The sequence below is a fragment of the Misgurnus anguillicaudatus genome, chromosome 12 (assembly GCF_027580225.2).
Source record: "Misgurnus anguillicaudatus chromosome 12, ASM2758022v2, whole genome shotgun sequence".
NCBI classification, from domain to species: domain Eukaryota; kingdom Metazoa; phylum Chordata; class Actinopteri; order Cypriniformes; family Cobitidae; genus Misgurnus; species Misgurnus anguillicaudatus.
This window is the reverse complement of record NC_073348.2, coordinates 9,908,987-9,921,463: the sequence shown is the minus strand read 5'-3', so window position 1 is coordinate 9,921,463 and position 12,477 is coordinate 9,908,987. Positions and strand designations below refer to the sequence as shown.

General features: G+C 33.9%; 1 protein-coding gene across 1 annotated transcript; it reads left to right on the top strand.

The window, feature by feature from the left end:
• Positions 1-6,742: 6,742 nt before the first annotated feature.
• fut10 (fucosyltransferase 10) lies at positions 6,743-12,265 on the top strand. The gene is made up of 4 exons (XM_055206811.2): positions 6,743-6,995; positions 7,428-7,647; positions 7,772-8,607; positions 11,580-12,265. Exons 1-4 carry the CDS (start codon positions 6,888-6,890, stop codon positions 11,802-11,804), a joined length of 1,389 nt encoding a protein of 462 aa, XP_055062786.2. The 5' UTR covers positions 6,743-6,887; the 3' UTR covers positions 11,805-12,265.
• The last annotated feature ends 212 nt before the right edge of the window (positions 12,266-12,477 follow it).

Below are 12,477 nucleotides of genomic sequence, written 5' to 3'. Positions count from 1 at the left end.
GGTTATCGTGCAGCTGTGGCTAAAATCTAGAGACTATGCACATGACTTCAGGTTACATGGTGGCAATCTTTTATTCTTCAAACTATTGTTTACTTGTACACAACTAACATTTTTCATGCATTTGTTAAAGTTTAAAATCCAGAGTTAATCAACAGTTGATTAATGTTGCAAAAATCGTTTTTTTTAAGCATCTGAATTAAAGTACTGTTTCAGATGCTCTTTTATTGTTTTTTAATCTGTTTGGTATGAGCCATCTCTTTAGCACGAAAAAACTGTCAAAAACGTACAATAATCAGCTAGCCAGGCCACACTTCTGTCTACTGCACTGTCTCTTCAGTCAAATCCACTCTTATCATTGTCCGGGTCGAGTTTACTAATGGGTCCTTTAGGGTAGATTGTGTAATTTGCCACACGACCACAGTATTGTAAGCTTGCCAAGGTTGAAATCAATATTACAAGTCACCTTCAGTATGAATGTTAAGTGATAGACTGTGTTTTCAGATCTGTGAGTGGTTTCTTCATCAGTGATGGGTTGACACAACGTTGAGGTGCCATTATAATAGCGTTGACTTTAGTGACAAGAAACAGGGACAGAGTCTGGAGATACAGAGATCAACATGTACTGTATGTGGACACCAACTGCATCTTTATGTTTACTCTCACACCTTACACTGTAAAAAAGAAAAAGTTGACTTAACTTAAATTTTCAAGGCAACTTGCTGCACAGCTTTTTTGAGTTTACTCAACTCTTGGATGATGTAGTTCACCTAACTCAATTTACTGAGTAATGTTAACTTACACAAAAAGTTGAACCAACTTAAACTGATTAGGTAATAAGCAAATTTCTATGTTTACTCCACTAGTGGCTAAATTGCGTAAAGAGTAATTTACTATATCCTAATTTAACTAATCTACATGTTTTGGACTGTGGGGGTGTACACAAAAAGGTCTCATAAACAAAGTCTTTGTCTGACTTAAACCAGAGACCTTTTTGCTGTGAGGCAACGATGATGCGCGCTAACTCATTGTGCTGCCCTCTACACTGAACACACACTTCTCAATCATGGTAACAATGAACAAACATAATTCTTTAAAAATTACTCTAAATACAACATATAACTAACATTAACAACATAACAACATAAATAAATCCAGCAAACATTAAAACAGTCATCTTTTTTAGTAAATATTAACCAAAGAAGTGAACATGTCGCAATGCATGCTGGGAACCATTCCGACAATTGTTTTTTTTTAAATGGCTTGTTCAGATTACTCAGTTTGGCAAGTTGGGTGAGCGAATTGGACAAAAACTTATACATCTAAGTCCAGTCAACAAAATAATATTTGTTAGCTGAATGATTATGCTCTTTTCATTCAGTGAACACAAAATAATCAATTTACGCCCTTCAACAAAGAAATCTTTGTTCAAGTTACTTAATGTTCTTTTTTGATTGAACATTTTAAAGTTGGATTTTTTACAGTGTAGAGGACACAATCTGTCTTCACCATTAAATCAATGTCTAACATGACTTAATGTGTCATTACCATAAGATGTGTACGATACTTTACAAATATCACTGCTAAACATAAGAGTATTAGGTCTACACTCCTAAAAATAAAGGTGCTTCATGATGCCATTGCCTTTTCTGTGAGAAAAGGTTCTTTAGATTATAAAAATGTGTAAAGAAATAGTTTCTTTGACTGAACGGTTCTTTGTGGAACCAAAAAAGGTGGTTATATGGCATCGCTGTGAAGAACCTTTTAAGCACCACCTGAAATATCCTCTGATAGCACGACATGAAAGCATGTTATGTATGCTTGAGAAATTTAGGAAAGTATTTTAAAACATCAGCCAAAGAATCTGTCCAAAAGTGATGTCCCCATGTATTCTGCCCCACAAAAGGCAGTAACTTTGTTTTTGGTCGAAAATTAGTTATTGACATTTTTGGGACATTCAAGACCTCCTTTATCATGTGGATAAGTATCTTGAATCAATTTCGTTGTTTTTTCGAGAAAATAAAAATCAAGGAGAAAATAACTGACATTAAAGTCACTAAAAATTCGAAACTTTAAAGTCTTTTTTTCTCAGTTCTACACTCTAGCGAGTTAAGGTCTTTTGCCTTTGTAGGGCAGTATTATCCACTGTAAAGTTTAAATGACAAAATACTGAAGCACATGTGAATGGAATAATAAAAACAAGAAAACATCATGAACTGATACGGTCAAAACAGCTTTGCTCTTTATTTAAATGTATGGTCCATTAAACTGTTATGCTGATTGGAAACGGTTGCTTGGAAACCAAACTGAGATGCTCTTCAGATGATGGAGACCGAATCAAGGATCTAATGGACAGAAAGCATGGTGATGTCATAAAGGACATGTGTGGGTTTATGTCACTTCACAAGCACTTTGACATTGATTTATCTCAAAGTGAAACAGTTTTTGATCATGATGTGAATGAAACAAAATTCAAACAGGAACATATAATCACATAAAAATATATTTTCAAATATAATTTGAAATATATTTCAAAAATGGCCAAAAATATATGTGCTGAAATATATTTTGAAATGTTAAATAAACTGTATTTTTCACAAATATATATTTTTTGTGTTTATTTTGAAATGTATTTAAAAATATATATTTTAAAGCATTTATAATAACATTGCATTGGAAGAAAAACCTGTAAACATAACACAATCTAAGCTGCTCAACTGCCAAAATATACTTATAATTATATACTTAAACTTACACATTTTATACAAACTTTTATAATTTGGCCAGGAAAAATATATTGTTGTGCCATATGGGTTGTAAAATTAGAAATGTATTTGTTGCCCCTGAAATACATTTTGAAATGTATATTAATATATGAAGGTTAAAACTACATATAAAGAGTTTGGTTGCAAAACGAGATAAATCCATTTTTTTACATTTTTGTCAAAACATGTTTATTATTATGTTATCATGTTATTATTTTTTTTTATGGTGCTACTTAGCTGTATTTTTTAAGTTCTGAAGGTTTAAATCAAAACAAACCAACTGCAGTTGCATAGAAATTAGTTGGAATGCACAACCAAAAAAACGAGATTTCTGAACAATTAAAAAAACGGTGGTTATCTTGTTTTGCAACGACACTCTTCATATATTTATATTTAAATAAAGCTTTCTACAAAATGTTTATAGAATATATATATATAAAAATTTATATTTTTGCAGTAATGCCACAACTGTATTTAATGCAAAACTGAGATCTGTTTTGTAAATGAACACTTCTATCTACTACATTCAAATAACATCATTGACAAATATTTTTTTTTTCATTTATTTGTTTATTAAATCATAATAAAAACAGTATTATATGTTTAATAAGTGGAAGTCAAAAGCAGACACTCTTGTGAAAGTCAAGCAGTCTGTGGGTCTTTATATAAGAGCTCAACAGTGTTTGTCATAATGAGACTCTTGTGTTTTTCTTAAGTGTATAAATTTGTGACCACCTACACGTTGCTACTAGCAACCGAATCCAAACCATCCATTGCTATAGAGTTAAAATTAGCATCAGCCATAAACGTCCTCTACAGAGACGAACATTTCATTCCACCTCACTTTTAACAGAAATATCAGATATATGTTAGACTTGCTTGAGTTTACAGATTTATAGTGTTTGTCATCTGAGAATATACATTACAGACAGTACATGATCAGTAATGATGATTTTATGGTAATTCATATATGTACTGTAATATTATTGGTTGAGTTGGCATTTATTTAGCATCATGTTTGTTTTTATAAGAACATTTTTAAATGTTACATACACTATGCATGTAGATGATTCTTATTTCTAATTTTCATTCACTATAATAAGCACTGTCAGTTAAGGATTATTGTGTAAACTGATCCACTTTGTATGATTAAATATTTGACTAAAATGCTTTCACTTAACTCATTGATTTAAACAGCAGAGAGATGTAGATGAAATATTATTATAGTTTGTTTGCTGAAGTACTGTAGGTGTTAACTGTGTTAATGAAGTACACTTCACTTTGATTGCAGTAAAGTAAATGGTGAGTATGCAGTGCTGTAATACTTGCAGTTTACCTAAAAAATAATAATAATAAATGACATAAACAAAACAACTACAGTAGAAAAGCTGCTTTATTTGCTCAATCCTTGTTACATTGACATTAAATTATTGTGCTGGACTGTAAGTTTTAAGAAGCACCAAATTTACAGATTAAAGACACAGTAACAAAAATTAAGTGTCCCTTCTTTATCTGAAAGCATTTCTGTTATTTATTTAACATTTAATAAATGCATTTCACCATGAAAGTAATGGATTTTACTTTTGAAACATTAAATGAGAATGAACTCTATAAACTATTTCCTTGTTACCATGGCAGCAAACAGAGATAACATTCATCACACGCACACACGTTTGAGAGTTTGGATTGTCTGATCTCTGACACACAACGTCTTATAGGCATTTGTCAAGATTTTGTCCTTTTAAAGGTCAGTATACCAGTCCACAATTAATTTTTTTGTTAGACCAGATTTGGATGTAGCCAGATTTGCATACATAGAAACTACTAGATTACCAGCTTGATTATGAGTACTGTAATACAACATCTGGGGTCTCATTTATAAAACTGTGCGTAGGATCCTTACTAAAAGTCTACGTATGCACAAAAGCCAAAAATGGCATACGCCAAAAAATATCAAGACTTATAAAACAAAGCAATGTTCCCTTTATAAATCACATCACAGTGAGTACGTGAATCAATCTCAGATCCCACCATGCAAGCCCATTCTCCCATAAAGTTTGTTTTTTATAGATCACAACCTTTGCATGGGAAAGTTTTGTGCGTACACACGCTTCCTAAATGAGACCCCAGATCATCAAACGCAGGAAAACATATAAGATAATTAATGCAACACAAAACATATATTATGATGTAAACTGTTGTTTACTGGGTCTGTGATGAATGTAATATTAAGTGATGATTTAATGTAAGGTGTAGATTGTTACATTATTATACCACGGGGCTGTTAAATGCTTCATTCTCATTGGTTTAGAAACGTTCTACAGGTGTGCATTATCTTTCAGTCAGTGTTATGAAGTAGTTCCAGGTCTGTCGACTGGATTACAGTTCCATATCATTACGCCAAGTTTAACTGAATAATGGATTTATTTATTTTTAACAAATTAAGCATAAATATATGTGCGGTAGTTTAAGAAACACATTAAAAAGAAAGCATAAAAGAGAAGAATTAAAACAAAATGAATATAGTAAATAAAAACTGATTCCCAACGTGTTCAGTTGTGTGCTTCATTACTGATAAATTATATTTACAATACCTGGAGTGGAAATTCAATCAGTGATAATATAGTAACTACAAAAAAATTGCTAACACTTTACAATAAGGTTCATTAGTTAACAATAATGTATTAACTAACTTAAACAAACCATGAGCAATACATTTGTTACAGTATTTATTCATCTTTGTTAATGTTAGTTAATAAAAATGTAAGCTTTAATTGTTTGTTCATGTTAGTTCAGAGTGCATTAACTAATGTTAATAAGATTTTAATAAAGTATTAGTAATTGTTGAAATTAACATTAACAAAGATTAATAAATGCTGTATAAGTGCAGTTCATTATTAGTTCATGTTAACTAATGTAGCTAACTAATGTTAACTAATGAACCTTATTGTAAAGTGTTACCAAAAAATGAATGCATGGCCTAAATGCTGAAGAAAAAATACTAGGCTATATTAATATTGATAGGCCATCTTGTTCACATTGTTCCGATTACAGCAAACACTTTACATCAAAAGCAAATGTGCAAGTGAGTATTACAGTCTCTCTCTATTCTTACCTCCCTCTCGCTTTAAAATTAGGTTTTGGAAATAACAACAGAGGGTTTAGATGAGACCCATAATAAAATAGTACTACACAATAGCTTTTTAAGAATAAAACCTGTCAAATGTCTTGAAATAAAAAATCTGAACAATGTTTCATGATGTGGTCCAGTGGTTCCCAACCCTTTTCACTTTAAGGCCCCCTAGTTGCCCACAACAATATTTAAAGGCCCCCTACTCACTAATTTTTCCTAATAAAATTAACTAGAGCTTGGAATGACTAGACAGATGCATATTCGTTATTAAAATGACCAAAAATAAGAAACATCTTGATGTTGATTTTAGCTTAATGCTTGTTTTATCCATTTTTAAAAATAATTTTAAGTAATCTTAAGCCCCCTTGGAAATCTGCTGACTGAGGCTCCCCTGTTGGCCCAATCAGCTCCCTGGTATACGGTAAGTGGAATAATTGACTCCAGTCCATTGAATTATTTTAAAATAATTTAGGTGTTACTTTACGTCATCACCTTAGATGTGCATTACTTTGAATGTTGTCAAATATTCCTTATATAAATAAAATACTAAAAGGAAAAGGATGTAAAACAGTACAATACAGCTTTCAGGTAAGAACAATTTTTTTTATAAATGTGATTGTGTGAACTTTATCATTAAACTGAACAATTAATTCACTAATCACTGAAGTACATTATTATATTAAATTCAGTCAGAAGTAAAGAAATGTTCAGTTTCTTCTCTATTAAACACACCAGTCAAACATATTTTTTTATGTATGCAATACATAATTTTTTAAAGTTCGCACTAAGCAAGAGGAATCAAAGCGCGAGCTACTTTAGAACCGGAAGCGTGTGTAGTTTTGTTGAAGGGGCGTGCAACGGAAGTGACGACACCAAACAAAGAAATAGTTGCATGTTTGAACAGATGCGCGTAGAGCAATAAAACTTCAGAAACTGCGCGTCAGATGGCAAAAATGAAGCGGATTTGTTTACACACTTCACGGATCATTTAAATGAATTTACGCGTTAATGTTTTAGACATGATGCGAATCTCCGTTAAAAAACTGTTTGCTGTGTGTCTGTGCGCGTGCGCGTGCCTGCTTATAATCATGACTTTACAGGTAAAACTTAAAAGAAAACTTTCATTGTGCAGCAAAAGCGTTAAATATTTTCTGATTCTCGGCGAGACAGATTTGTCCGTGTCTCAAAACACGTGAGCTCCCTAACTAGACAACATGAGTTTCGCTTTAAGTTGTATGTATCTATCTAACCCTCAGTATTTCTGTTACCTTTACTAATATCTCAATTTATCCAGTCTTATATCAAGTCCTGACTCAAACTAATAGTGTTTTTTTCTACTATTGGAAATTAATTAATGTTTGTTATTTCAAGTATAACTTTTCTCTAAGAAATGAATCATCCTGGCATGATTTTGAATTAATAACACTAAATATTTTGTTCAGTTTATGTGTGAATTGATGTATCTATAGATCTTCTTCAGTATGATATATCTGTCATTAATCTGCCTGCTGTTGTGTTTATATGTACTTTAGTTTATAGAGGAGTTTGGGCAGACTGTAGAGACCCGTCTCACCAAGAGAGGAACATTTATTACCCAGCATGAATCAGATGTTCAGGATCCGATCATTGTGTGGTGGTCTCCACTGACCGGAGAACAGGGACGACTGGCAGATTGTGGCCATAACAGATGTTTCTTGACCATAAACAAATCTTATCATTCTCATCCACTGACACAAGCTTATCTCTTTTATGGTGAGTGTGATTTTTGTGTTTCTGATACACATTCACATGACTTTAACAGTGCAGTTTCTCATGTAATGTTAAAGCGTGTTATATTACATTCATCTTATTTATATTTGCCCCTTTATTGAGTCAGGTACAGATTTCAGCTTTGAAAGTCTTCCTCTTCCGAGAAGCGATCACCATCATTGGGCTCTGTTTCATGAGGAATCACCCAAAAACAACTACAAACTCTTTCACGAGCCGCTCATCACCCTGTTCAACCACACGGCGACGTTCAGCCGTCATTCTCATCTTCCTCTCACCACACAACATCTGGAGAACCTCAGCGTTCTCACTTCACAAACGCATCTGATTCCTCTGTCCTACAAAAACCACCTGAGAGAAACCCTCGCACCCGTGGTGTACGTTCAGTCCGACTGCGACCCGCCGTCCGATCGAGACGTTTACGTTCAGGAACTGATGAAGCACATTCGGGTGGACTCCTATGGAGAATGTCTTCATAATAAAGACCTACCGGCCCATCTGAGAGACTCCACTGCGATGGACCATCAGGATTTCTATCAGATGCTCTCTCAGTATAAATTCATCCTGGCCTTTGAGAATGCCGTCTGTGAGGACTACATCACTGAGAAACTGTGGAGACCTCTGAAGATCGGGGTCGTGCCGGTGTACTACGGAGCTCCGAACGTTCACGCGTGGCTGCCGGACAGGAGAAGCGCGATTGTGGTGAACCCAGAGGAGCCGCCAGAGAAACTGGCTCAGTATTTAAAGAGACTGGACAGGAATGATTGGGAATATTCACAATACCTGGAGTGGAAACTCAAGCGGGAGATCTCGAATGTGAATCTGATAAAACATCTGAGGGAACGTCAGTGGGGCGTTCATGACATCACTCAAGAGAACTTCATTGATGTGTTTGAGTGTCTGGTGTGTAACAGAGTCTGGGAGAACATCAACAGACAGAAACAGGTAAGAAAATAATCTATTTATCATCTCACACTTCCTCAAATCTTTGAGTAGATTAAAGCACAATGCAACTAAGGTCTGGAAACAGAGAGCTTCAGTGGAAAAATGCTGCTTTATAGACAGTTTCAGCAGTAACAACATAAACAAGCAGCGTCCGTGGTCCACACGTAACTTCCGGGAAACTCGGCTAAGAATAAATAACAACAAAGCACTTTAAACATAACAAAACAAAGAAAAAGTCCAAAGCACTCTCTAAAAAAGTAAAAAAGCCTTTATTAATATGGCTTGGTCGTAATAAACCTATTAAAAATGATGGACATGGTAAATCCGACGCATTTCGGCAAACAAGCCTTTGTCAGGGAGTAAAAAAAATAGTTTAAACACAATTTATTTATATAACAAGCTAAATAAAACAACACATAGATTACCTAGATTACCTTATTTTCGACAAGGTATTTGTTCAAGTTGGACCAGACGCGTATCGCGTCACTGCACGTGCGTCAGATGAAATGGTCTATAAATACTGCAGTTATGAAGTAAAACGCAACACATGATGTTGTAATAGCAGAGAAACAACAGTGTTAAGATAATAAAATTTATTGTGATTATCAGTGGTGGCCGGTGACTTCTTTTTTCAAGGGTGCTTGATGCGAAGTTCGTCACAACATGTATGTAGCTCGTCATATGTGTGGTTCGTAATTTCAAAATATGTGTTCTGTGTGTCGAGATCCTGTGTGCATCACGTGTCTTGTCTAAATAAGTTCCTGCTGCAGATGCATCTAAAGGGTTTATGATAAAAGAGATGATTGCGTTTGCCAGATACTCGCATAATCTCATGCGTAATCAGAGTTTAGTGTTAAGGGAGTGTCTTCCGTGTATTTTGTGAACGTGAGCGTCTCTTATATTATCAAACGGTTTTGACACGTGTGCAGCAGACACTTATTTTGACAAAACACGTGATGCACATGGTTCACATGACGCAAGAAACACATATTTGGAAAACACAAGCAACACACATGACAGTCCGAACACTTATTTTGAATTAGCGCCCCTCTGATGAGGAGTCATGAGCCGCCACTGCTAATTATGTTAAATTAATATATTGTACTGTATATATCTGTGCTGTTAAAGTTCAGTTTCACCTGTGCCACGGACACAGGTCGGGTATAATTTTGCGGCCTCTGGTAATTTAAAATGAATGTGTATTGCTGAACGGACCTCTAGTCTGGAGTGACTACTGCTGTACTTATAAAAAATTCCAAATGTTGGGGCATCAGACAGGATTAAACCTGTCAAAGACACACTCCTTTATATCTTCTTTCCTTCCACACGTGGTTATATAACTCCACCTATTGTCACAAAGCGGAAGTAAACAAGGCCAATATGGAGCATTGCATAAAATAAGGTAAAAAAATGTGCATTGCCACGATAGTGAATTATTTCCATTTTATTCATTATATAGACATGACTGTGACGTCAGTGGTGTGCGTTATATCTGCACAGAAGGGTCACAGTCAGTAAACCTCTCAATGAACCACATCTATAGCCATCTGCTTTATGACTGTGGAGTTCAAGTTTTCTTTTTTTGAGGTTTTATTTTTGCATTTACATTTTCAGATCTAATTTTAATGAAGTAATTTAGTTTGAGCTGCATATTCTAAGTTTTTTTGGTAACACTTTCTATGAAGCCCATGCTTATAATGAATTAAAGCCCCCTTTATAATTATTAATAGGCAGTTATTACTGTTCTATAAATAGATTTATAAAGACACACCAAGACCTATACCCCATTATAAGAACAGTATAGTTACATTTATAATATGTTTATTATTACTTATAAGTGATGCATTGCATTTGCATTTCAATGCACATGCTCATAATCCACTATACACTGATTTAAAACTACTCTGTCGTATACTTCCATGAGGGTATTTATAAAGATACAGCCTGCATTGCTATAATGTCATTATATTATAGTTACTACTTACTTAATCATGCAGATTCACTTCTACAGTATTTCAAATAACTGATAATATTTATATTGTTATAACCATGTTATAGGTTACTTATTATGAGTCATAATGCAGTTATTAACCTTTATAAATGCATTATTGATAGCTTTAAGTAAAGTGAACACAAATGTTATTTATTATCCATTTTCAATAGTTTATCTATTGAATGCCTATAATAAAGTAATGGAAATACTCTTTACAAACAGATGCGATTTACATGCTAGTAAAACACAGCAACATAATTTTTAAGTATTTTAAAAACATCAAACCGCAATATGCTGTCTGAGGAGATATAGATTTCAAAATTCAAAAAGAAGTCAAAATTCTCATTCATGACCTGTAATGCAAACATTAGCCAATAACTGTTTTGCTAGTATGCAAATCGCAACTGTTTGTATAGGATTTTCTTTCATTACTTTATTATAGGCATTATTTTTACATTTGCAAATAAACTTTTGAAAATAGATAATGAATAACATCTTCACGATTTCTTAACATTTGTATTAGGACAACTGTATCCTATGCTTTCACTAACTTAAAGCCATCAATAATGCATTTATAAAGGTTAATAACTGTATTGTGACTAATATTAACTTATAACATGTTTATAACAATATATGAAACACACCACTGTGTTTAAAATAAATGCAGTTCTTCTGACTTTCTGTTCATAACAAAATTCTACAGATGTGCAGATATTCTTTTATGTTTAATTCCTGGACTTACAAAAAAACCTAACTGTATCTGTACTTTACTAAATGAATTGACACTTTTTCTTGTACATTCATGCGTAGATATCACTTCTGTTGACCGTACAAGCAGTCTGTTAACAAGAACAGAACTATTAATGTAGACAATTCAAATCCAATAATCCAAAGTTAATTAAACCTTTGCAAAAATTAGGTGTAATATTTTAAGTATCTGTTAACACTTTCTGTGCTCTTTTTGTTGGGTTTATTACAGAAACTGCCAGCTAAAGTCTGGCGAGCTGAGGCGACTCATTTAAAGTGTCCATCTCCAAAACTCTTCAACTTTATTGTGAGTCCCTCGAACAGTTCACATCTGAGGAGGATCTGGAGAGACGCTTATAAACAATCTGAACGAGAAGCCATCGCTCTGAGACGACTGATTGACAGAAACACAAACTTTACCCAAACACAGTTCTGGAGAGAGGTCTTCATCAGATGACACAAACAACAGGATATACTTTAAAGGGACAATATTATGAATATTTTTATACGATGTTATATAATTCTCGTGTGCCTAAAATGTGTCTGAAGTTTCAGCTCAAAATACCTCACAGATCATTTCTTATAGCATGTCCAAAATGCTGCATTAATGCTACAACGTGCTAACAAACTCATTTTCGGATAAAATAAACCAGTCAGTCAGTGGCTGTGGGCGGGGCTTTATCAGTGTGATGTCATATGAACAAGAGAATTAGAACTAGCATGTCTAATGATGAGACTGGTTTAATGGGGATTAAAAAGGAAGGGTAAATTTTTTTATTTATTGTAGGGTTGTTGTGTTCATACACTGGCAACACACATTTATGTTTGGATTTCGCATAATATGTGAATTATAATCCAGTCAAGATTTTAATGGGCTGCAAATCAGAAGAAAATCTGAACTATAAATACTGACAGAAATTGGGGTGGTTTCCCAGACGGGGATTATCTTAAACCAGGACTAAGCCTTAGTTTAATTAGAAAATATAACTAACATGCCTTACTAAGAACATTACATACAGTTGGCCGTTTTGACATTGATTTTGATCATTCAGTCATCCTGCTTACAATTAAATCAAAATTGGCGGCGCCAGTTAAAGGGTTAAGGTTTTCCCCCATTAATTGTGTTATCT

Bases quoted from the DNA above. Each gene is read 5' to 3' on its own strand.
- fut10 (XM_055206811.2), top strand. From the start codon at position 6,888: ATGAATTTACGCGTTAATGTTTTAGACATGATGCGAATCTCCGTTAAA. The intron at 7,648-7,771 runs GTGAGTGTGATT...TTATTGAGTCAG, and splicing joins ACAAGCTTATCTCTTTTATG to GTACAGATTTCAGCTTTGAA. The intron at 8,608-11,579 runs GTAAGAAAATAA...GGTTTATTACAG, and splicing joins ACATCAACAGACAGAAACAG to AAACTGCCAGCTAAAGTCTG.